Source organism: Balearica regulorum, chromosome 2, assembly GCF_011004875.1.
Source record: "Balearica regulorum gibbericeps isolate bBalReg1 chromosome 2, bBalReg1.pri, whole genome shotgun sequence".
Classification (NCBI taxonomy): Eukaryota; Metazoa; Chordata; class Aves; order Gruiformes; family Gruidae; genus Balearica; species Balearica regulorum.
Window position 1 is genome coordinate 32,336,320 of NC_046185.1, and position 26,191 is coordinate 32,362,510.

The window sequence follows — 26,191 nt, forward strand, 5'->3', positions numbered from 1 at the left end:
GTAAGCTGGTGCAAGTTGACGGAGACTCAACAGCACAAACGGAGCAGAATGTTTCCCTTTGGTTCCTCTCGCTCCTGGCGGATTCGTCTGTCATTGGGATAAAGCAGAAACTTATAATTAACGGAGAAGCAGGAAGGGAAAAGCAGAGTTCAAAGCTGCCTGCCAAAAGAAAACGATCCCAACCGAGTCTCCCATGATTGTGTCTGGGATGACAATCGCAGCCCAGCACTTCCAAGGACAGCTTATTGTTGTGCCGTGCTCCCCGTCCTCGGCCGCCGCTATTGTCCGCCTGCCTTGCCTCACTCTTTGAGCTGTAAGTTGCCAACCCAAAATTAGGACTCTTGAGGGGCTAAAGGTCAACTGGCAGCTTTGCGCTCTTTCGGAGGATGTGAGTTACAATGAGATCACAGGGAAGTGTTCAAACGACGAGCAATGCAGTGGCCGAATGGGTTGGCTTAGCCATAAGGAAAGGAAGAAAATTGGGGGGCTGATCCGTTCCTCTGGGTAAATTCCTACACAAGTGCCAGTCTCATTTTGTCCGTATAAAACAAAGCCAGTTTAACCTATTTAAAATGGGGTTAAAAGGGGTCATAAATCTCTACAGGAGTTGAGGATCCGCAGAAAACTCAGTCTGATCTCTTTTACATCTGTTTCAGGTTCTCAGCCTTATCTGCTTCAGCTGCCTTTACTCTTTGTGGTTGCACACAAATGCCATTAAACAAAAGTCCTTTTGCCGGGGCTGAGTGGCAGGTATAGGGTGACTGTACTGCGGGCGCAGCGGAGGCAGAGGGGAGGGAGCGGCGGGAGTTATTGCCGCAGACAGCCCCCGAAGCCCGCCTGATTGACATTGTAAATCTATACAGAGGGGTTGTTTGAGGGGAGCCTGTCAGATTGACAGTGTAAATGTGTAACACACACAGCCTGGGAGAGAGGAGCCTGCCGGCGGGTGGGAGAGCGCCGGCGGAGTGTCGGTCACACGGAGATTGAATTACAGCTGCATTAGATCAGAGCTGTGGGAAACGGCACCTCCTAAACACACACACGGCCTCGGCGGGGGCCGGCCGGCCGGCGGGCGGGCAGCTGCGGGGCCGGGCCCAGGGCAGCGCCGGGCGGAGCTGCCGCCGCGCCGGGAGCGCTCCCGCCGCACCCCCCCGGGCCCCGGCTCCGCGGCCCGCCCGGCCCGCTCCTCTGCAGCCGGCGGCTGGAAAGAAGAGCCAAAAAAAAAAAAAAAAAAAAAAAAAAGGGGGGGGGGGGGGAAAGGCCGGGATGGGAAAGGCGGGATGGCAGCCCCGCAGCTGGAGGGGTCAGACTCCAAAGGGGATTTTGCTGGCTTTAACCGATACCTTTTAAGATTTGCGGGTTTATAGCGTTTCACTACCGCTGTGGGGAAGAATCTTAAGACCTTACCGGCCCCCTCAGATACCAATCGCTCTCCTAATCCTTTTGATTTGCCATGTACTCCGCTGGCATTTCACAAACCTGCGGTATTAATGCCTCCGAGCTGAGGGCCGGGGCGGGGGGGGGAGCTGGAAAACAGAAACATTTTAAGCTCTATTAGAAAGGGCAAAAAGTCAGCTGGCTTTGAAATGAACTCGCTCAGCAGGAGCGGTGGAAGCATTTCCAGGAGACAGCGGGAAGGCATTTGTTTTCTTGGCTGGCACCGAAGCGCCAGCTCGCCGTGCCGTGCACAATGCGTGGCCTTCTGTGGGGCCATCGCACCTCGGCGCCCGCCGCCGCCCCCCCTCGCCCGCCGCCGCCCCCCCTCGCCCGCCGCCCCCCCTCGCCCGCCACCCCTCGCCCGCCGCCGCCCCCCCTCGCCCGCCACCCCTCGCCCGCCGCCACCCCGCCGGAGGAGGAATCCGCTGCGGCGGCTTTCGCTCTGCCGGGCAAGCAGCAGCCGCCTTGCCTCCCCTTTAATCGCCTCTGTTTGCACATCTCCCCGAGGGCTGGGTGAGCAGGGGTCAGAAAAAGACCATAAAGGCTTGCATCCAGAGACCAGATTTTTTTTTTTTAATTGTTATTTTTATTATGCAACCCACTTTTCAGGACAGTATTTTTTATTTGATTTTCCAGTGTCTCCTGCTTTGCATCATTCCCTTTCTGCCCAACTCTACTCACAAACATTGGCCAGTCCATTTGTAATTTCTCAACCTCCAGGCTAATTCTCATAAATAAAATGCAAGCCAAAGAGCAAGACAATGCCTGACAGTGGAGCCGGGGCTCCCCAGACTCCGCAGATCCAGAGGGCAGCTTGCCCCCAGCTACGAGGCAGGATCAGAGCTACGCTTTGCAGCTCTTGAAGTCTCAGAGAACTACTGCGAGGCTGATCTGTGTAGCCCGGCTGAAAACTGGAGCGGCTGGCAGCAGGCAGAGGCTGTCACCGAGCTCACGCAGTTGTGGGTCCTGAACTGGGAAAGACACAGAGGTACGCTATGATTTGTAGCAAGTGGCCCCGCAACATAAAAACCAGAGCCATTTTCTCCTGCTCTCCCCAGGGATTTACAGACTGGATTGGAGCCCTACCGTCTCCACTGGTAGGATGCTCCCAGTAAAGGCAGACCCCTGGTGCCTTCATGTTTTGTCACACTGAGCTGCAGATTGAAGCAAGCAGCAAACGTCTTGTGCTCAGTGTGAAGGGCACAGAGAGGGCCACCGTGCATCCCCTGCCTGCACCTCAGCCAGAGGGACACCTCCCTGGCTTTGGGTCATTTCACCTCCTACAGACATCACATCTGATTGCAAAATCAGTCCTTAATTCCTGTCTCTCTGAATGACCCAGGCCCTTAAAGAACCTCCTATTGAAACCATTCAAACTTAGCCAGGTTTGGCTGACCTGTCCTGGATGAATAATGCCCACAGCTATGGTGGCAGAGCTGCTGAGGCGGGTGGCATGGAGGGATGATGAACACTTTGAACAGCAACTGCTTCAGCTGTCTCAACTGCAGCCAGACCAGCTTCAGGATCCCTGTTCACAGCAGGATGTCCCTCAGCACCAGGATTTCGAGTTGGCTGGCACTGGGCTTGGCCGCTCTGTCTTGACTATCCAGTTTGTCTCACCAGCATGATTTTAGTCCATTCTCCAATATGCAGGAGAAAGTTTAGCCATACGGATATAAGCTGTGTTGTGGCATGTGGCCTCATGAGCCCTGGTCTGTTTATTTACTAGTATAGACATAGTCTAGGTAGAAGTAAGCCTACAGCTTTACCGCAGAGGTTTGCTATTCCCAGTTCACAGCCAACCTGTCACACGACAGACTCTGACATTGCTTTGGGTCACAGGAAATTATATCTCAAGACAGAGCCTGGCCGACTCTGCAAGGAAAGTGTCCCCTGCAGTGCATCTTCTGCTCAGTTCCCTTGCTCACAGACCAGGCAAGGTCAGGGAAAGAAGCATGAAAATGGACAGATCTTTATGTTACCTTCTGTAAGAGATGTCTGTTTTTTTCAGTGGAAGGGGAGCTTTGAACCCTGGCTGCTTGCAAGCCTCATCCACACAGGGTTTCTTACTGTTTATCCAGAGTTCCTTACAGTCCTGTCTGCTGCATTATTTGGGGGGTGTGTGTGTGTGTGTGTGTGTGTATATACATTCAATGTCATGGTTGTTTATAGTTTGTTTACTTTTGGAAAGAGTGTAAGGACTGTTCTAGAAGTTGTTGGTAGACAGAAAACCCCAAATTCATGTGGTTTTGATATGCATACTCTATTACACTTATAAAATGAGAACTTAAAAGATGCATGGGGCAGTGTCCCCCAGTTCTCTGCCTTCAAGCTCTGCAAGCTGCCATGGGCACAGCTGTGCTCTCACTGACGAAATCACTGCCTGATCTTGTCATTGTGCCAGGCCTAACCTTGCTGGAGGAGATCAACCCAACTTTCTGGTGAAGCTGACACAGCCTTGTGGGAGAGCAATAGGGTCCAGGTGCCCCACTCGGCCAACAGCCAGGCCTCCTCCAGCTAGCACTAACCACTGGAAGATGTTTCTTCTTGCACACAGATGGTTTTTGTTGAAGTCTCCCAGGTCAGCCTAGGACTCCCAGGAGGGAAGCTATTACTCTTTTGGGTTGATCCCATACATAGGACTAGAAAACCTTCTTCAGTGCTACATTACTCAAAAGCCTTGACTGCAAGGAGGAGAGGAGGTGCTTCTCCAGCTTGTTGACTGATTTGGGGTTTGTCACAGCTCACTTGCCGAATAACTCACTGATTCTGGTCCCTGCTGCTGTCACTCAGGGGTAACCCTACACCAGCAGGCACCCCTCTGATAGGGCTGCAGGGCGAAGCAGGATTGCTTCCGCCTCCTCACAGATGTAGCTAAGCAGTTTCTTGTCCTGAAAAAGAGAGAAATGAATTATTTTGAAGAATCTGCTTGTTGACAGCAGAACATTACAGAACACATTTTCTCATACAAAGCAGCAAAGACTATGAAAAACCAGATTTTTATACTGTGTAAGTTTTAATGTCGGAAGACTTTTCATGGCTTTATGAGCTGTTTTCATGGCCTTTTATGAGACGTAACCATCGAATGAGGTAAGAAGTTAGAGCTACAGATGCATTTGAGTCTCAGACATTTTGACAGGTCTTGGCCTTTGGGTGAGAAGGTGCTGATGCGGTGTGGCAGGGCAGGAGGCAGTGTGGAGTCCATTTGCAGTTCTGCAGAGGATGGCCAAGGCATACAGTGCAAATAACTCACCTTCTTTGAATTTCCAGTGCTCTCAGGGCTGAAACTGTGCAAAATCCACAAACTCTGGGCATCAGGAGCTTTTTGTGGAGCATTTTGCACCAGCAAACAAAAATTCTTCAAAGTAGAACTCGTTCCAGAACAGGACTTTGGAGAGAGAAGTGCTTAAATTTATTCAGAGTTTGACATGAATATGCTGTGTCAAAGTCACTGAAATATGTTAGTTTTGATATTTTAGTTAATTTACTCTAAAACATAGTTTAAATAAAATTGCTGTTAAATAAATTGTTGTGAATCTTTCCTATACTATCAACTTGCCAACATTTTTGAGAATTCAGTTTGGAGTCTGAATGTTTAGCATGAGGGTCCTCCAAAGGTTACCACATAACTTCAGAAAAGACCCACCAAATAGGAATACCAAGGATAGGATGATGTTGTCTTTTGGACAACTTGAACTTCTCAAAGCTTGATGAGATCCTGGCTATTCATTTACCTGGAGCAGGTAACTTTTCTCCTTGTTTGCTGCATGCTTTCAATATAATTTCTCTTTTCATTTTCATGGTACTTTAAAGGTCAACAATAATGTTTTGTGTTGGGGCTACTCCAGTTTTCATGAGAAATGCAGCAGTTCAGCTAGGGAACAACCCAGTCCTGTGACTTCTCTGCAGGAATCTCCTATCTCACATAACCACTGATCCCTTTCTCAGCTGAAAGCAAACCTCTGTGTGAAACACACTGATTCAGTCACGTCAGCACACCCCTTTCTTTTCCTTTTTTTTTTTTTTTTTAATAACCTGAATTCCTGCCGGCTCCCAATGCAAATCATTTCAGCCCTGGTTCACAGTGGAGCAGGAAGGCTTTCTACTGCAAAAGCTTTGGTTTTGAAAGTGCTCGTAGCATTGGGGAAGCTCACGGGTTGCAGCCAAGCAGGGCAAGATCACACTTCCAGGAAAGTATGACTAACCCAATTTCCACATTGACTTAGCACACAGAGTGCCCCAGTAAATATAACACCTCAGAGGTCACAGGGATGGGGTGCCGGGGGTAGAGTTCAGTTAATTTATGGCCGGGCAGCGCAAATCAGACATGGGATTCAGCCCTTTGATGTCAACTCTCTTATCAGCACCAGCTCGCTGGGTGTGTCAGATTAGCTAGCGTGCATTATAAACTTGCAGAGCAGGATGTTGTTTCCTGGGCAGGCAAAAAGAGATGCTGCAGAAACGAGGCGGTGCGCCCATCAGAGCTGGTGGGCTGCTGACAGAGGAAAGCAGGTCTCGGAGGGGCGGTGGGGAGGAGGTCACCAATGAAACAGCTTATCAAGGTGGACATCTGCAAATGCATGCTTCTTGGGCTGTTTAACCTGCCTTAGCCTTCAGAGGCCATGTACAGAGTAGCTGCAAGCGTGGGCCAACTCCTCTGTTGCTGGCAACAGCAGCCATGGCCCATGGTCCTCAACACCCGTTGCTCTAGAAGTTTTTCAGGATGTTGTCTGGCCACAGAAGATAAATGCCCCTCTTCTCCTGTCCGCACGTGCCACCCAAACAAGGGGTCCTGTGAACGGGTGTGGACATAGGAGCCTGAGGGACCTGAAAGAGAAGTCAGGTACTGTTGCTCTCACTGACTTAAAGCTCCTCTGATCGGTCTGAGACAGCTGCTCTCTCCTCTTTCATTGGCCCTTTCCTCCTAACAACCCACCTGGTACTTCCTTCAAAACCAGGTTCCTTGTACGAGAGCTAATAATGAAATGTCTCAGTATTTTCAGATAAAACAAAACTAGCTTTCTTCAAAATATATGGTGCATGCAGAACACAGGGTTGGGCAATGTCTTGGCACTGCCCCTCCTTCTTGCACCTACCCAAGGTCTCCGTAGCATCTCCACCAGTGATGAATGAGGACACCTCAGCCGTGTACCAAAAGCTGCCTGGTGTACCACCAAGCACCCATGGGATGTCTCCTTCAGTGACTGCAGCGTGTAACATGGGAGCTACCGGATCACTGTCATGTGCGCTTTTCTGTAGATTTAGTTAAAAAACCCAAAGATTTACAGGAGCATCCAAAGTATTATATGAAAAGCTTCTCTCACTTCTGAATTTTGATTCCTTTCAAAGAAAAGACGAGGAATTTGTGTCTGAAAGCATTCACGTACACCTAACAGAAACAAACAGCAGCCTTGTTATTTACCATGTCCAAAACCCACTGGAAACTGGAGAGTGTCCCACTAAAAATACCAAAAAAGAAGAAATCTTGTGTAATGGGTGAAGCAAAGGAAGTCCAATCTAGTGATTAAAGCAGGCGCGGGACTGCCAGGAGGTCTTTCTGGCAATAGCTTTATTCCTGGCTTTACCACGGGCTTCCTGTGTGACTGGGCAGGCGCTGAAGGGCCTGACAGCGTAAGCACATCTCGGCGCACACCGGGAGCAATGCCCTGGGATTGTGGCCAGGGTGTTTGTGGGGTCAGGACTTTGGTCTTGGAGGACCCCATGAGCTGCTCTCTAAAATCCGAGCCAAGGAGCACGGGGCCATCACATGGCTCAGTCTAGGGCAGGGATCTGGGAAGAGCCACCATGGGAAGGTTGTCCCATGCTGGAGGGGAGACAGGCATTGTCTTGGCCATGGCATCGCTGCCTCTGGGCAGGCTAGCCAGCCCCGCTGGCCTTTGTGCAGCTGGAACAAAGCAGGGGTTTGAGTTATGACTTTCTGAGCCCACATCTGTCCTCCTCTGCACTCGTGGTCCCTCCTCATGTGGTCACGGTGGAGACTACTGGACTTGGGAGACTTTGTAAAGCTGCCCTCATTGAAGTGCACCTTCTTACAGGAAAGAAGAAAACGGGATGGAAATGCAGAGGATCGTTTGTGGTCTAATCAAAGGGGCTTCACCTTCTGCTCTCATCACCCTCCGGCTGAGTTTCCCCACCACAGGCAGGATGAGCGAGGCGGGTGTGGGAGGGACACAGATTCAGAGGCACCGGCCGCCCTATTTATACCCATCGCACATTAAAGGTGACCGCCCTGGGGTGTCCATGTCCCCCACTGGCCGCCTCGCCAGGCTCAGATAACAAACATGGCCCAGGCTGCACAGCAGATCTGTCGCGGGGATTATCTGCTCGTTTGAAGTGAAATTTAGCTGGTCTTAATCAGAAATCTAACCGCATCAGGTTCACATTAGCTTGTGCGGAGGTAGTAGTTTCACACGCTGACATGGTAGCAATTAAGCGAGTCGCTACTGGTTCTTACCCCAGGGTACAACTTTGTTTTGTTCCTTGCAGATTAGTGGGACTGCGCGAGTTTCCACATAGTTTTCTTTCCTGTAGACCCTGGCTATTTCGTGTTGAACCCTCTAGGACCATTTATTAGACCACACAAACAGTAATTATTTCCCAAAGAGGCGGACGGCGTTCCAGACCTCTAGCACGGCCAGTTATAAAAAATGTTATGAATCTGAGCAAGGGATTTCACTAAAGCCAAAGAAGCCTTAAAACTACACAAACACAGGGAATGAAATACTTTTGAACGGCGTGAACAGAAGACAAATATTCATTTCAAAATGCATCATTATGCCTTTCTTGGCATGGGAGGTGAGAGTGAGGGAGAGCTCCTCCTGGGTCCCCCTTCATTTCCTCCCTCAGCTCCTTGGCTTGGAGAAAACCACAAACCTCACCTCCTCTTCATGTAAAACCCTCCCAGGGGACCCAATTATAGCCTGGCTACCCCTCACATGAGCCCACCGGGAGAACTCACGTTTATTTTAAGACTGAGGCTGAAGGCCTGACATGCGGGAAGGGGTTGGATGTGTCCCACCCTTGGAAACAGCACTTTGTACAAAAGGAAGAAGTCTGCACGGAAAAAAGTTAACAGCTGATCAAAGCGAACACACGCACAATCAATTATCTGAGCCAAAACTGAGCCCCTTGCCACTATGAGAGCAAATGCTTTTCACAAGAGGAGCTGCTCTCAGATGAATTTTCAGCATGTGACAGTTTTTCATCTTGAGGACCACATGCCTCTGTGTGGCAAATATCTTTTCCTAAACAACCCTATGTCTTGTAGATGCTGTAATGAAAGGACTGCTGTCCATTACTTTCCAGAGTTCCTTCCTACAATATTCTGAGGCAGTCATGCAGGAGAGTATCTTATTCCAAACCCATTGTGTTTCTCTTGGCGTTTGCATCAGTCAGGAGTGAATTACTTTCATGTGAATTGAGGGACAAAATTCACATCTATTACCTCAAAAATGTAAAATTTCATAGCCAAAATTTCTTCCACCTTCTAGACCAAACCATAAAAATACAGGAAGAAGAAAAATTAATAAAATAGTAATTTTCTGCCAGGTCAAACGCAATAGATGATCACGTTACTCCAATGTTATCTTGTTAACGTACAGTAACTTAATCTCATTAAGTGATTTCATAACAGGCTGACATTTATTGATCCCAAATATATAGAGAGTCACTTATTGAAAGAGAAGACGGACCTAAGCTAACCTTGCTGTTGGATGGCTTGGGTAACGCCTCAATGATATTTGAGTCCCCTGAAAGCTGTTTCAAGAGCTGTCATTGCTCATGCATAGGAGTGGTCCCAGCAAGGCTTCTAGATGGGAACCCACCTACGTTGGACACTTAGTGTTCCCACAAGCACAGCAAAGCTGAGGGAGTGGAGAGACGCAGGAAGGCCGGTATGAGTTTTCTCTGCTCTGATGTCTACATTTTGGAGAGACTACAACACACAAATACAAATAACACATGAAGCAAGGGGGCCGGCATTTCTAACAAGCTCAGCTTGGATCTTCGCAGCAATCGCCACAACAGCTGTTAAGTCCGTAGAGCTTTTGAAAGGCAAACATTAACACTGGCAAGCAAAGATGATGGCAAATCCAGATGTAAGCCACCAGCTGAGGAATTTCTTGAGATAGCGAATGGCCTGCCGCAGAGACCTGACTCGCATCACGTTTGTGGGCTCGGCGAGTGTCCCCACTGCTGCTCGTGCCTCCTGCTGCAACTGACAGGTGAGAAGCAGCCCAGAGCCACGTAGCTCTCCTTTGCTGGTACATGTTTTTGACAGGCTGTCTTTGCCACCACTTGGAAGAGGTGTCCATGTCAAGGCTGTATTTCCAGATCAGAGACCAAATTCTGTCTCCATTAACACCTGTGTCATCTGGAGGGGGCTGAGCTCCAGGTCGGGAAGGTCTCAGCTCCAACAGCTACAAGCTATACCTGACTAGGAATCGGTCCATGGGTTTCTTATCTAAGAAGGCATATTTTAGCTAGCCTGCATCAAACTTGTCCTGCTGCCAGCAGCAATGTGGTGGCATGAATGGGGCCTCTGGGAAACCAGCCATAGTCCTTGGTAGACTTCTCCAGATGGTGGCTGGTTCTTCACAGCTGGGGTTAGCCCTTAGTGCCCCCTGCACACCATTACACCTAGACTCCGTGCTGGGGAGCACTCCTCCTCCTCCAGCTCCATGGGATCCTGCAGGCTCTTTATCTCTGTAATTAATAGGACTGTTTCTGACATTAGCAGGGTAATGGCTATTTTTATAATACTTGTAGCTCTTTAACTGGGAAAGTGTTGCATGTTGCCTTAAGGAAGATGGTGTGTGTGTGCATGTGCCAAAAGATTTCGTGGATAACATAGCAGTTATGGATTTTAATGCCCTCCTCCACAGTTTTGCCAACAGCGTGAAAAGCAACATAGTGCATTTTCCGCGTTAGTGCCCCCAAATCCAAACAGACTCCCTGTCTTCCTCTTGGTTTAAGTTTAGATGCTGTGTTTCTTTACAGAGACCCAAGTGACAAAGACTCTAATAACCACAATTTCAGTGGCTTTCTAAACTTATCCCATAACAGAGCAGGCGTGTTGTATTTTGTAGGGCTTACAGAGTATTAAGACAAAATCAACTGACAGTTCAAAGGAGGCTGGGAACAGAAATTCTTGTTCCATACATTATACTACTCCTGATGGCAGCTACCGCTTACATTTCTTGCTGTTTACTTTTCAAGAGGTCAACAACCAGTGTCTGCAGGGAGGGTTTGCCTGGGAGTTATAATATTCCAACTTTGTTGTTCCTTTCAGCAGTTCCCGTCTTTTACTGGTCCAAGGTAATAACCTTCTTTCCTTATTGTCTTCTTTTATTCACTGCTTTAGAACTACTCTCTTAAATTATGTGTGTGTGTGTGTATATATATATATATATGTTTCCCATAAGCCAAAGCCTCCCCTCCCTATTATTTATGAAAAAGTATAACAATGAAGATATCGACTTCCAGTTTTGAGCCACAAGATTGATATTCCTCCAAAGTAAATACTGGCCTTGGCTGTGCCACAGTCAATATTTACCTCGAGTAAAATAAATCTTGCTGACAACCAAAACCTGAAGTCAATATTGGCTTGCTGTAATCCAGCTGGTATAAAGTAATCAGTTTCCTTTATATTACCTGAATGCTTTATGCAAATATTTTCAAGTTAAAGGTGGGCTCTACATTCCTGTAGTTGTAAATGTGGTACTGAAACCATCCCCCTATTTTCAAGCATCACCAACCTGAGAACTCTCCAAGAGAGCATATGAAAGCTCTCCTATCTCAGAAACAATCTGCGAGTGACTGATTAACTATCTAATCTGTGTACCTACTCTGAGGTCCATTACTCCAGTGTCTAAGAGTCTTCCAAATCCTTAAGAGAGGCAAAGTTTGCAAAGAAAGGGAATATCTTTTACTAGACCAGGTGATACAGCTGAGAAAGTGGATAAACTGGGCACACAAACCTTAGATCTAAAGATATTGACTCTTCCTAAAAAAAATGCATCTCATTTATTTAGACCATCAGGTCTACAGCAATATCATTGCTACTACTACCTCTAAGGAGAGAAATAATGTCATCCTCCTAATCCATGGGGAAACATTTTAGTACTCGAAAGAGGCTCTTTTTAAATGGATTTCCTTTGGTAACCAAGCTTCGGCAACCATGTCATTTATTTGCCTTGCTGTATATCTGTTGATCAGTCATTCGCCACTCCAGAACGCTGAAGCCTGCTGGTCAACACTCACTGCCTTTGACAAATGGCAGACTCAAACTAATGAAGATCCTGCAGGTTTTATGCAAAACTAGTGAAGAAAAGGGACCTACATTAGTCTTCCACTGGCCATACCAGAGGAGTCGATCTGGGCAGTCAGCATGCCCAAGCCTTCGTGCCCGCTGCAGCATAGTCTGCCTCCTGCCCACCTGCCAGCCTGTGGGCGCAGGCAGCAGCCCCACGGAGCAAACTGGCAGGTACCGATATTGGGCTGGTATCAGGATGTAGAGCATCGCTCCATAGGAAACAAGGTTTGATTAATTCTGCTGACCATGGAAAAACACCATTTTTTAAATTTTTGTGTGTAACCAAGTATACTGTACCAGTATGCACACAGAGAGCAAGTTGAAATGAGGTCGTTCACTTAATTTGTAGTTCTAAAAGGGGTGGGCATCTTCAGCAGAGCATTTTGCAATTACTGTGGCCAATGCACCCAGAAGCCTCTCTTTTAGCTGGAGCTATGTTGTTCCATTGCAGTGCCTGTTCTAGGCAGCTGTGGCCACGAAGTCTGAGTGAAGCTCCCTCAGGCAGCTAAACCAGTCTCACATAGGCTTTGCATATCAGGACAGAAATCATGAGCCGCTTTCCATATTCAGTGAGAAAACAGGAAAAAGAACAGAGAGCTTTTGAATGACTCACTGATGGGCTGGGGTTTTTTTTTTGTCCTTGCTGGAGCTTTTTCATTTCTAAATATAAATAATGAGTTGCGAGAACTAAAAAAAATCATTAACTAGACTAAGTCCTGATGAAGTTCTGTAATTGCACTGTAATACAGTGCTCAGAGTTGGTTTGCTAGATTATTTTTCCTTTGGTTCAGGTTACTTGTGCAAAGATGTTGGTGGTCCTAACAAATCCTTAAAAGATATCTGAACATAGCACTCACCACTCCCTGCAGTGCAATTTTGCCTGATTAGCAATCTCTCTGGGAGGTCAGTGGCTGGAACAGTTCGGGAGTTGTATTATAAGAGAAATAAATAATAATAAATTATAATGTTTAAGGCCCGTGGAAGACCACAGGTGCAAAAAGCTGCGGACTCTATAGACTGTTAGTGCTACATTAAAGCCTAGTTTTCCCCTCGGTAATGCTGTAGTCGTTCCCAAGGAGAAGGATGCTTTCCACCAGGAAAAGGAAGACCTAGCACGACACTACTCAGGACTATTTTCTTGTCAAAGATATAAACCTGGGGCCAAGTCAGAGGTTATTTAATGGAAATAATGAAGTTAATGATGCACATGTGAATGCCCTCCATATTTCTATAGGGTGCCTTCCTCACTGGCCACCTGTTTCCTGAGTAAAGCAGGCCGTGATGCAGGGTGGACTCTGCAGGTCTTTGCCTCATTAAGCTTCTCCACGTTCACGGCAGGTGAGCCTGACTCCAAGGCAGACTGTGCTTTCTGACCCACTGGAGCACCAGAAGTGCCTGCTCATCTGCAAAGGGCTGGGTCACCAGCTACTTGATCACATCTCTCCTGAAATTCAAGCTCCTTATCTCATTGAAAGCTAGATTGCAAATATTTTCCGAATTTACCTACCAAGCAAATGGAGCTACTGCATAGATGGGAAGTGTTTGTAAATGGCAAGTGGTTATGAACAGAAAGCAGGAGGTGCATGATGGTATGAGGACGTCAGCTCTGAAGCCTTCCACAGTGACTTTGTAAAACACTTCTTTCCACGGCAAGAAAATTACCCAGCCTTGCTCTGGGCCAGCTAGCCAGCCTGTACCTTCAGTAATTCAAAATATTTTCCTGTACCCTGAGCTGAAGAGGGTATCAAGAGACAGGTAACCTAGAAAGGGGGCCCAGTCTCTAAGAAGAAACAGCGTTGGGGGGGGTGACATAAATGACGATGTTCAAGTATTAATGTGACACTCAGAGAGATGCCCTTTAAAGCTGAGCTGACTCACAGGGAAGTGTTTCACTGTTTCCAAAACCTAGGACTTGTTTTCCCCACAGAATGGACAGGAAAACCCCAAACCAAACAGGCTTAAGATACTTCAATTCTCCCTGACCCAAGTAAAAACCAAAAAAAAAAAGTGTAGAAATATTGGGATTTCCCAGAGGATGGAAATTTTGGTTTTTACCTAGCTGCAATCCCACAACAGCAGGGCAGACTGATAGCCATTACCTTGGGCTTTTCCTTAGGCATTGGTGGAGCTGTATAGGAAAGCACAGGCTGTACTTAACTTGTGCTGAGTCTGGCAACAGTTATTGTCAGCAAACCTCTGCTTTCACAAGCTTGTGCCTGGTGAAAGAGAAGCAAATGCAGTCTTAAACCTTCTCCTGTTCCTGGGTGAGCGCTTGGCACTCCCCCTTCAGCGCAATAGGTTAGGACCTGCTGCCTCCCGAGCGCGCCTGTGTCTTTGCTGAGCCTGACTGCTATGATAACACAGGCATTAGGCACTCAAGCCAGTTGCCCGCAGTTGAAATGAGGAGAACCCAGCTACGACTCTCCCTTCAGGGGGTCACCGACTGCAGGAGCCCCCTCCCCTTGCCCAGCGAGCTCTCAGCCTCCTGCTTTTTTCCTCAGCCTCTGAAACCAGAGAACGTAGAGGGTCACTCTGGACCAGTGGGACAAGGACTGTTAATGCCAGAAGAGCAGGTCTCCAGGGCTTGCTGCATGAGTGACGACGGGTTTCAGCTATGGCTGCTGATGTGACATCAGGGGGTCGTGGGACCCTGGCAGCTCCCACCGGAGGGGCTCCAGCCCGGTGCTTGTGTGGGCTGCACGCTGCCTGCATGATCTGAGGAGGGTCTGGTGTGTTTCGGCATTTGGAAAGCACCAGAGCTAGAGGTAGGAGGATTTAATTGGAGGTCTAAATGAAAAAAAAAAGCAAATCAAACGTTGAGTCTAAATCCTGATCCATGCAGAGGTACGCGGTGTCACCATGTGACTTGGCCTTGCTGTCTGATGCCTGCACGAATAAGCAAATGCCATGACTCAGGTAATTCTCCCTCTCCCTCCCTCCCTCTCTCTCTGGGTCTCATTTTGTTTTGCAAGCCATGGCATGAGCTAGCTCTAGCCTTGCCATAAAAATCTGACTCACTTCCTAAGGGCAGGCTAAAATAACCTGAGGATTTTTAAAAAATGCTGCTTTTACCTTCTTAGCCACAACAGAAAGACATTGGGGATTTCTGGAGAAAAAATAATAACAAAAAATCAGGTTTGTTAAACACAGATGAGATGTTCTTTCCAGCCCGATTTTCTTTGACTCTACGAGTTGCTTCTTTTCAGAAGAGAAAATCTGTGCCTCTCCCGTGGCTAGCATTTGACAATCAGCACTTCTTCTCTTTTCCCTGAGTGGTAAAGCCGAGGGGGAGGGAGAAAGGCTGAAAGTAAAGCAAAGAATTGTTCAGATTGCCTAGATCCCTCCAGGAAGTGATCTTTCTGCTTTTACTCCAGACACACGCCTCCCAGCTAGCCAGCAGCTCCAACTAATTAGCACACGTGATGGGAATAGGAAACAAAGTCACAAACAATAGTAGCGTGGGAACGCAGTGTAAACTGCAATTACATAGACCCCCCCCTCCTCCCCCCTGCCCACCCCCCACTCTGCCCTTCTCCAAATAAATAAATAAAGGCATAAATAAATAAATAAGTGCATAAATCCAAAAGAGCTGCCGGCAATACAGCAGATAAGCGTGGGAGGCAGCGCAAACCGTGCTGGGCAGGAGGTGAAGGCCTGCGTTTGCAGGCCGAGCAGGAGCCAGCTATTATTTTCATTCCATACCTCAAGTATATCGAGGTTGCTTCGTTTCCTTTTGTTCAGCGTTGGGGCACAACAGAAAAATGTGTTTGGGGAATTTCAGCACTTGCCAGGTCATGGGGGAGGTCACTCCACTTTTGTTGGGAGAGAGGCAGAAGAAGAAAGAGGGCAATCAAATATCCTCCTTGAGACAGCTTACGAGCACATGTCTCATGCTGTCAGGGGGCTAGGCTCCAGTGTGACACTTGCAGTTTCTTGTCTTCCTGCCAAGCTGAGTATGTTTGGTATACGTTATATATGTGAGAAGTGGTCACCACTTCCCCGGCCGACCACAGCTTTAAAACATATTATAACAACGGAGCTATTGTCTGGGATTAAACACATTCGCCGTGGTTTAAGCATTAAGAGCGTGTGACTGTTTGCACTTGCTTTAGAGCACCGACATTAATACTGACCATGGAGGTGTTCATACAGAGCTCATCATCACGGCATCGCAGTGCTCAGACAGTTACGTATCAAGAGCCATGTGCTACTGATTCGGTTTTGTAAGAAGTAAATGCAAGGGGTTTTCATTGCTGCTACAGCAGTATGAATCAAGAGAGGCCTGGGTACACATGGGAAGTTACTGCTATAGCTGTCCTGGCATGCTGCTTTGGTAGCTCCTGTTCCCATATAACTGAGATTATCTGGAATAAATCTTTCAGGTGGGCGCTATTTTGGAATAAAACTACTTCTCCTGGAATAATTTTTCTTCTTTAAAAGCAGATGGAATGAAGGTCACTCTGAGAACAGTGGTTCCGCTCAGGGTGTTGGTCTTGCACTGCTATACTGGTCAGCTCTGCAGGGTCCACAAGTCTTGACTTTCCTGGAACCCGTAGGAATGCTGTGGTTTTTAAGCACTGTGAGCAAAACTGAAACAAGGGATCTCACAGGAAAACACGCTCAGTGCCAGTGCAAGACATAGCTATTTTGTTACTGTGTTTTTGTGGCACTTCAAAATCAGCTTGAATCTCAGAATTAGCTGCTGTATGACCTCTTATTTTGGATTCAAAAATCCCTCAGGTCAGATGCTGATACACATTTAGATTATTTAAGAAATAAAAGTTTCCCTAATAAAAGGTAGGTTCAGTATCTAACTTTGTTCTGGCAAAATGAGAGAGGCGCTTCTTTTCCGCTGTTTATTTTTATCCTGGTATTCCATAACGTAATGGAAGAGACAACTGATGATAGGATTTGCTTTTGATATCCTCCAATGTCCAAATACTCTGCCTGCCTGGAATAAGGTTTCACATTCAAACCAGTCAAGTTCAGCCTTTATTTTATCTAAAGCAGACAAATCAGGTGACTTTGCCAGGATCTCCATGATGAAACCTCAGCCAAAGTCCCGACTGCCTTGTGGGAATTACAAATCCCTGGCACTTTCTCACTGTTGTCACACATGCTAAACATCCCCTCACAGTTCATTTCTCTGGGACTGGGGAGTGTCTTATGTAGTGGGTGTTTCCCCAGGTTTAACTTTTGCTCAGGTGGCTGATTGCTCTGGGACAGCAGGTGTCTAGTAAATGCGGTGGCAGAAAGGTGTGAGGTGAAGACAAGTTATCACAGGAGAGAAAGTAAAGAGACGCTTTTCCAGGAGTCAGTGCTCACCACGTCAGACAGGTAATAGGCACCGTTTTCATTTAATTTGTCTGTGCAACGGTCGTCAAAGCTTTTCATAGCTGTTGCCTTCAAAAGCAATAAACTATTGCTTTGATTTGCTTTATTCCAAGCTGTGCTTACCAACAGCTCAGCTTTCATTTTTATTTTTGCATGATGAAATGCAGTTCTAGGAAACTTGTTAGGAAAAATGGCTTTCGATTTGCCAAAAAGTCAGGTTTTCCCCTTGAAAGAAGATACTTTTAAATAACAGTTTGTGCGGCGGAGCCGAAGGTCTGGGAGTTCTTTTCTATCCTGTGCTTCCTAGCAAGAATTGAATAGCACACACACATTTTTCTCAAAGCTGCATCTTACTGGCAAAGAAAACTCAAAGTAGGTCTCCAACTGTAAAGTCTTTGGAGCAGGGACTTCCTCTCTATAAGTTAACACTGTATAACACGACGCATGGTTTGAACACTGCTCTTAAAATACTGAAGTTGCAAAATTGCACAGGAAAGAAGGCTAGTCAGGCTGTTCCTTGATGGACTGCGAGGATTTCGACAGCAGGAAACCAGAGCAAGTTTCTGTATGATTATTCCTCAGTCCAATTATGAGAAAAGTACTGTAGGAACAGAAAAGTATTTTGGCAAACTACAGAGGGCTTGGCTGAAGAAAGGTCAGCAAAAAGAAAAGCATGGTTTTACTCTGTGATATCTGGTGCAAACTGTACTACATGATACTGAGGAATGAACACAGGGATAAATAAACCACCTAGCTATGGTGAAATTGTCACCTTGTCTGTAGTTGACACACATCTGTGGCTGTTGTCCCCTCTACCATTTGGCAATGCTGAGGCTGTCCCGCCAATAACATGTTACTGAATTTCTTGTGGGGTTTTACATACAAGGTACACGCCTATACATGTGGACAGTAGGTCATTTTCCCGTAATTAAGAGCAAAGGTGGCTGCAAATCAAACCAGAATTTTCTACACAATGCCACCCCAAGTCACCCCCCTTTTGCATCTGTTGTGAGACAGCCATTCATTAACATGACCTGGTGCCATTCCTTCTGCAGGATCTTGGCCTCCTTCAGCACACAGGACAGACTGTGCTTTGGGAATGGAGGAAGGGATGTCTAGTGGAGGAAGCTGCTGTCTGTAAGAGCCTTGACTCAGAGGGAAGCTTACATATAAAAAGAAAAGAGACTGGATTGATTAGAAAGGAAATCAAGCGATAAAATAGCCAGTCTCCCTGTTGCCACCTCAAACAGAGGGCTGACTGAGTATGAGGTAGCTTTGCCTGCCAGGAGCTTGAATGTGCGTTCACAGATTGGCCTTGTGCACAGTTATAGCCCAAGTCTGGTTTTGGAGATGAGCTGAAGCCTAATCAGGTAAATGCAAAGTCTACCTGCATTGTTCAGAGCCATCCAGAAGAGATACCTGTCCGCACTGCTGCTGTTAATATGCTGACAGTGCTAGTCTTGCTTATTTATAGCTATACGCTACTTCCAAAATACGGGAGCTCTAACCTATGCTGCAGCAGCAGAAGTGTTGCAGCTGAGGCATTCTGCTTACAGTAACGACTTTAATGTAAAAACGATCCCTGTCCTTGGCCAGCTTGAAAACAGAAATGTCTTGACAACCTGGACATCACTACAGATGCATGTGAGTGTGAATGTGTAACGTTATGTTCTGCTGCTGCAGGAGTTGCTCCAGCACAAAGATGGACAGCATCTGCGTGGCAGAACTTGGGGCCAGCACGCTAAGAGTGCACCCAAGCCTAACTTCTGAACTGAGTAGCTGGACCTCAGAGATGTGTAGACATGAATTTCAGTGTTCAGCTCCTGAGAAAACACCTTTACAGTCACCATACTGCTAACAGATCATGCAAGAAATCTAAAAAACTCTTCTGTCACTCCCATTCACTTCTCGAAGGCTTCCATTCGATCTGTGATAACTAGTTCTGAGCTGTGTCAGTGGCACCCAACAATCGACACATTCAGCCAGAAGTCAGTAAATTAAAATACAAGATTTGGAGCAGCAACTTCTTGCTTGCAGAGCTGATGCGGCAGCTTGATATATGTGGGGGTCGGGGGGGGGGGAGTGAGGGGGGGGCGTTGATGTTTTTGCCTGGCTGCAATGCGAGTGCCAGAGCCACCGGTTGAATTGGGCACAGTAACCATAGTAACGGCGAGTTTCCGGGACTCAGGGTGACAGGTTGACGGGATTACTCTTCAAAGCACTTGCTCCCTTGGGAGAGAAGACCTAAAGGAAGGGGATGGGAGTTAATTTAGCACACACACTAGAGCAAGGGTCAGCAGTGGCAGGTCTCCGCTGGAGGGAAGCCTGCAGCGGCAATAAACAACTCCCTTTCAGCGGGACTTTGACTAGCACCGAAATCGCCGTAGGAGGCATTCAACAAAGAAAAATGGGGGCGGTGCATACAAAAAGTGACACCACTCTCTTCTAAGGGACAGTCGTGACAAACTGCTCCCCCATGTTTCAAACCCAAGTCTCTGCTTCGCTGTGATGACTTTACCCTGTCCTGCCATTCCTGCTTCCAGCACGGGGGCGGCCAGATGCGGCTGCGGAGCCTGCCTCTGGAGACGCCGAGCTGTGCCAGACCTGGAAGCAATGAGGAAGCCGGGGTGGGGAAGGCAACGTGCTGGTTTGTGCGATAGGAAGAGGTGTGGGGTGCAGCTGTGGGATGAAGTGTTTGGACGGTGGGGAGACTGAGGCTGTGGTAAGAGGTGGGCAGGTAGAGAGCAGGAGGGTGCTTGCGTTGTAGTGTGAAGCAGGGAGAAGGGAGGCACCATGGTGGCGTAGAGGACAGGAGACAAAGCTGTCGTCTTCTAAGGTTCATTGCCTCATTGCTGTGAAGGTATCGATGAGGTCTGAAATTAAGCTCTTTTTAGAGGTGCCTTCTCCTTGTGCACTGTCATTTTAATTTTGTTGGACTTTTGTGAGCAAAAGGCTGCTCTCCTATCTGCCCTTCTGGTGAGAGAGGTGCGTGACAGCGCTCTCTCAACGTGTTGGTAATTTCTGGCTAATAAAACTGCCCTTTGGGCCATGGTTAACAATTAGACTAACGCTGAGGATCAGGCCCTGCCCAGTACCAGAAAAGCAGAAGGGTAATTTAAAGCTGGTTTTGCTGTCTGTTCCTCCTAGTGCTGGATGGGAAGGTCGAAACCACACATGGGCAAACATTTCTTATCTGCCCATGGCAGTTGAAGCCAACTGCAATTGCTCACACTGAGGCCCAGCTACACTCTACCTTCCAGTTCCTGCAAGTTATTCAAGAAGCCAGTGTCTACACAAGCCCTGAAGGTGTCTTTGGAGGTGGCCAGGCCCCAGTGGTTCACGGAGCTAAGGATGGGGTCAGCTCCAGGATCTGACTGCTGGGAACCTGGGTGGCCAGACCTCTTTACTCACAAGCAACGAATGCTTAATGCCAAGTAATTTCTTTTACAAAGTGTTTTTTCCCCATAGTATGAAGAACACACATACATGCCTGGATGGGAGAAGTCTGATGCGTACTCTGCAGGCCAAAAAGGCATAAATGTCACTGCACCTTCCACTGACCTGGCTTTTGGTCCAGTAAAAGCAAGTGGTGCAGGCAGATATGCCTTACAACAAAAATACAGATGCTAGTAAGGTGGATGTAATGTAAGTGCTGACACAAGCTTAATTATAGCACTGCAGAAAGGATGGATTTATGAAAAATGTGGGAAAAGAATATTTCTATCATTTTCTGTTAGCTACTTAGAGGTGGCTGCAGGAGTGTTTCTATCTTCTTAACTGTAGCTCTTTCACTGCCTTTAGCCTGGTCCTGGCTTCCATTTCCCTTCCCACCAGAGATGCTTTGCAAAAATATGGGTAACTGCATGAAATCTGGAGCAACTCTGTGCCAGAACTCTTACCTAAACCAGTGGGAGGCTGAAAGCAGCTATTCTGGGGTTTTGAAATGGAGAAACCTGGGTTCCTTGATTCTTCACTGTCACGCTGTGCACATCTTAAGTTATCCTCCAGCCCCTTCAATTGCGAAACACAAAAGAATCAACTTGGAAAAGGAGCCTTAGTTGAAAGGCTTCATGTAAATGAAAATTTAATTATTATGAAACCACCTCAAAGAGTATGCCCTCATTTCACCTGTCCCATTTTGCCAGTACCTCAACCTGAGAAAGCTGGCAGAATGAAGAGGACTTGTGCCGGGGAACACGGCAATTTGGGGGCATACAGCATCCAGGCTAAGGGCCCTGCTTAGCGCAAAGCAGCGTGTCCTCACTGCAAGCACGCCAGCCAGAACTCTGCACACATTGCACGCAACGCTGACCTTTCCTGTCATCCCTTCTTCCTTGCCAGCAACTGCATAGCAAAGCGCGTTTGCTTTCAGCTGCTTAAAAACTGTTCCTGCTCCTCCCCACCTCCAAAATACAGGAGAGGAGAGGAGGAAAGGATTTGGCCGGCAGATTTGCAATTTAGAGAGGCAGTCACGACGGACGCCTTGATTTCCTTTGCACCGCCAACAAAGAGGAACCCCTAAGTTTAAGCCTCCTCAGCTTTGGGGCTGTAGCTGCCCGTTTAACTCATTCTTTCGAAGGAGGGCAAGCTGCTCCCGCTCAGTCTTCCCCTTCTCCTTACGCAGCATGCCCAGGGCCTCGCTGCCGCGGGGAAGTGCTCCGAAGCCACGCCGGCGTCGGAAGAGGCAGCGAGCCTCCGCAGGGTGTAACCAACCCGCAGGGCTCCGGCTACCGGGGACCCCGGCGCGAGTGCTGAAGGCAACCCCGAGGGCGCCCCGGAGCTGCCCTGCTCCCCGCGCCCGCTCCGCACGGCAGCGGCACCGCCTGGTTCCCCGGCCCGGGACGTGCTTCCGCCCCCCCCCCCCCCGCCGCCGCCGCCGCCGCCGCCGGGGCCCGCACGCGGCGACCGCCGCTGCCGCGCGCCGCCCCGCGCCGGAGTGCCGCCGCCCGCCGCGCCCCGCGCCGCTTTCCCACGGCCGGCGGCGCGCGGGCGCACCTCCCCCGCCGCCCCGCTCCCAGCCGAGGGGGCGGGGCCCAGCAGCCGGCCGGCGGCAATTGGCTGAGGCCGACGCGCCGGCGGCCAATGGGGGTGGCGGGGGCCGCGCGTGGCGGTGCTGGGCGGCGGGCGGCGGCGGGCGTGCTCTGCCCGGCTGCCTGCTCGCCCGGCTGCCTGCTGCCCCGCTGCCGCCTGCCTGCCCGCCTGCCTGTCCGCCTGCCCGCCTGCCTGTCCGCCTGCCCGCCTGCCTGTCCGCCTGCCCGCCTGTCTGCCCGCCCGCCCGCCCTCCCGCCTGCCTGCCTGCCTGCCCGCGGCGGGTAAGAGGCGAGGCGTGGGAGCGCCATGGGGGAGACGGGTGTCGGGCGAGGCGCGGGGCGCGCGCTGGGCGCCCTGCTCCCGCGCGCCGCCCGCCGCCTCCCCGACGTCCGCCCGCGCCCCGCCACGGCCGCCATGAAGCGGGCGCACCCCGACTACAGCTCGTCGGACAGCGAGGAGCTGGACGAGGCCGTCGAGGTGGAGAAGGAGAGCGCGGACGAGAATGGGTGAGCGCAGGCAGGGTGGGCGCCGTGAGGCGGCCCGGCGCCCCTTCCCCCCCCCCCCCCAGCCCCGCGGAGCCCCGACCCCCCCCCCGCTCCCTCCGCCGGGGTGGCGGTGCCTGTGGTGACCGGTGTCCCGCTGCTCCCCGCAGGAACCTGAGCTCTGCCGCGGGCTCCATGTCTCCCTCGACCACCTCGCAGATCCTGGCCAGGAAGAGGCGCCGAGGGGTGAGTGCCCGCCGGCCGGCCGCGGCTCTCCTCAGCCCCGGCCCGCCCCTGACCCTCCGCTTTCTGCCCTAGATCATTGAGAAGCGCCGCCGCGATCGCATCAACAACAGCTTGTCCGAGCTGAGGAGGCTGGTGCCCAGCGCCTTTGAGAAGCAGGTAGTGCCCAGTGACCGCCCGTACTGCCTCCCCCCTGTTCCCGGGAGGAAGGGTCGCCCCTCTTTAAGCGTTTCTGATTCTGCCTAAAAAGTTTCACGCTTCCCCTTCTCTCTTAGGGATCAGCCAAGCTGGAAAAAGCAGAGATTCTGCAGATGACTGTCGATCATCTGAAAATGCTGCATACGGCAGGAGGGAAAGGTAAAGTTTCATGCCTGACAGTGGGGTCAGCAGAGCAGCCCTGCAGAGAGGCTGCTGCGAGAGGAGTGCATGCCCTAGCGCTTGGTGTGCAGTGTGCTGTGGGAGCCCTTGGAGAAAGTGAGGGGACATTCTCTTACGTTTCATCAGGAATTTGGGACTTTCTTCTACTTGATGAGATTTGTGGCGTCGCTAGCACATTTTACAGTGCTAGCTCCGGGTTGTTCTAGGGGAGAGTGATTACAAGTTTCTCTAGCAATGTGTCAGCACTGTGAAGTGAATCGGCTTTTGGCAATTTGGAAAACACAAAGTTTTTGTTGTTGTCAAATGTTTGTTTCTTGAACTTTCTGAAAGTTCAGAACAGAAACTAGAAAAAAAACCAGGATGAAATGAGTAGCAAAGATAATTAGCACATAGGGTAAAATGCGCTTTTAAGAAAAAAGTATGTTGCTTGCAGAAGTCCCCTCTGATAATGTAGGACTTATGTTTCTAATGAACGTCACTGTGCTGTGGTTTTGCTTGCACCGGGGAGACATGAAAAGAACAAAAGTACTTTCCTCCAGTGGCAGTGTGCAATTTCAGTTTAAAAATGGCACTCTGTGACTGGTCTCGGGACTTGCAGCATCACAGCACAGAGATAAAAGAAAAGGTTGTTAGACAAAAAAAGAAAAAAAAAAAAAAAGGAGCTTGGCAGCTAATCTATGGTTGGGAATACTAGCCACATCCAAGTGAAATATGCTTATAGGGAAGGGTGGAGTGGGGAGGCTACCTGTAGACAATGACTAGAAAACAGCATCTTAAGACTCCATTCTTTGTTCTTTTCTCTTAGGTTATTTTGATGCTCATGCTTTGGCTATGGACTATCGGAGTCTAGGGTTTCGAGAGTGCCTGGCTGAAGTTGCTCGATACCTTAGTATTATAGAGGGTCTGGATGCCTCCGATCCTCTGCGAGTTCGACTTGTGTCTCATCTCAATAACTACGCCTCTCAACGGGAAGCAGCAAGTAGTGCACACACTGGCATTGGACACATTCCTTGGGGCAGTGCCTTTGGACATCACCCTCACATATCTCACCCGTTGCTGCTGGCTCAAAATGGGCACGGTAATACCAGTACTACAGCATCTTCCACAGAACCACATCACCAGACCAGAATTGCCGCCCCACATGCTGAAACTTCCTCACTCAGAGTGCCCCCAAATGGCAACGTTGGACCGGTGCTCCCCGTGGTCACATCTACTACCAAACTGTCTCCTCCTCTTCTCTCCTCCATGGCATCTCTGTCTGCGTTCCCCTTTTCGTTTGGCTCCTTCCATCTGCTGTCCCCTAACATGCTGAGCCCGTCTGCACCGACACAGTCAGCAGCCCTTGGCAAACCATACAGACCCTGGGGGACTGAGATTGGAGCCTTCTAAGAACTAACTCTTTAGTAAGGGTGGGGAAGCCTACAAACCTAGCTGAGCTGGGTTATGCCACGCTTAAAGTTGAAGTTCTTAATAACTGGGACAAAGGTACAGCTTCACCTTAACTAAGTTTGTCTAAAAATTGTCTCTTTGGATTTTTCTTTTTGTTTTCTACATTTTTGTATTAGCGATTTTTTTTTTAAATAGTTGCTGAAGTTGTCCAAAAATAAAATTACAATAGTGGTTGTTAACACTTGTGTTAGATCTGTGCTGAGCATTTAAATATTTTTTGTAAACAATTTGTTTCAAATGTTTCATTTTTCCTGAGTATGTCAGACCGCCTTTTTATGAAGAGATATCACCCATTACTGTTAGCAATGGCCTAGTTTAGTTATTAATTTTTCCAAGACCACTCTTCTCAGCATTAACAAGCTGCATTTTTGTTAGTATTTTGACATTGAGATGTTCTAGAAAGAATTACTTTTTTTGTAAACTATATTTGAGTCTTATATTTCTGAACAAAGCGTTGACAAATCAGATGGACCAGCTTGACCAGCTTTATCGAAGACCCCAATTTCTGTTTCTTCTGCAGTGGTTTGGTATATTTGGTGGTCTTATTCTAGTCCCTAGTGGACGTTTACTTACATCACAGAACCACTATGCTTTTTCTTCCACCAAAAGGAGCAGTATGTGCTTTAGAGCAAACCCTGGAGTGGGGAGGGTGCAAAAGCCAAATTACACACTATATTGGGGGTGGGTTTAGCTGCTGGGGAAGTGAAGGAAAAAAGAAGTTGCCATCTGCAGTAGTCCTCCAGCTGGAGCCGGACGTATGCGTGCTCATTTCATAGGGCCAGACTCTACTTTGAGTTACAGTGGAGTAACTGTTCCATTACCCCATATTCTTGGGTAACTGAGATCAGACTCCTTCCCTCTATGAGCTTCAAATTTGCACCTGAAAGGAATGATGCTGGTGTTTAAATATCCAGTGGAATGGTACGGTGGGAACCTGTTCAGTGCACAGCCTTCTTGCTTAAGAAACAGATGTACCCTGCCCGGTTGATTTTTTTCCTACTGCCTTTTACCTTTAGGTGCAGTTCAGTGCCACTCCTCATTTTGTAAGGGCTCTGCTGCATTCTTGTGTGCATGAGAGTGTGTGCGTGTACATGTATATTTTGGTTGATTTCATGAGAATTTTAATCTGAACAGGTTTATCTAGTGAGTTCCACTGGACGGGGTTTGACTGCTCTTGTATCTGTGTTGTGGCTAAATAAAGGAGAAACAACAAAGTATTTTAAATGACATGTTTGTCTGATATATATCAGCGGAGAATTCTGTGCCTATGGGTATCATGGGTGATGTCAAACAATTGCTACTTAGTCTTGCTGTGGGCATTTGTATTTACTTTTTTTCTCAAATATTATGGCATACTTAGCTACGCTAGCTGAGTACAGAAAGAACCATGGTGCCTCAGAATAACAGTCAAGGGAAGGAAAATGTAGGATACATTTTACTCACCTGGCAGCGTGTGAGCAGACGGCAAAGACGCCAGGGTTGCCGCCAAAGAAGAAGTTAAAGC

The 26,191-nt window shown here is 48.6% G+C and overlaps 1 protein-coding gene across 1 annotated transcript; it reads left to right on the forward strand.

Moving 5' to 3' along the window:
• The first annotated feature begins 22,186 nt into the window (after positions 1–22,186).
• On the forward strand, positions 22,187–25,911 carry HEY1 (hes related family bHLH transcription factor with YRPW motif 1). The gene is made up of 5 exons (XM_075743840.1): positions 22,187–22,641; positions 22,788–22,863; positions 22,936–23,019; positions 23,136–23,217; positions 24,044–25,911. Exons 1-5 carry the CDS (start codon positions 22,442–22,444, stop codon positions 24,625–24,627), a joined length of 1,026 nt encoding a protein of 341 aa, XP_075599955.1. The 5' UTR covers positions 22,187–22,441; the 3' UTR covers positions 24,628–25,911.
• Positions 25,912–26,191: the final 280 nt, after the last annotated feature.

Bases quoted from the DNA above. Each gene is read 5' to 3' on its own strand.
- HEY1 (XM_075743840.1), top strand. From the start codon at position 22,442: ATGGGGGAGACGGGTGTCGGGCGAGGCGCGGGGCGCGCGCTGGGCGCC. The intron at 23,020-23,135 runs GTAGTGCCCAGT...CTTCTCTCTTAG, and splicing joins CCAGCGCCTTTGAGAAGCAG to GGATCAGCCAAGCTGGAAAA. The intron at 23,218-24,043 runs GTAAAGTTTCAT...CTTTTCTCTTAG, and splicing joins GCATACGGCAGGAGGGAAAG to GTTATTTTGATGCTCATGCT.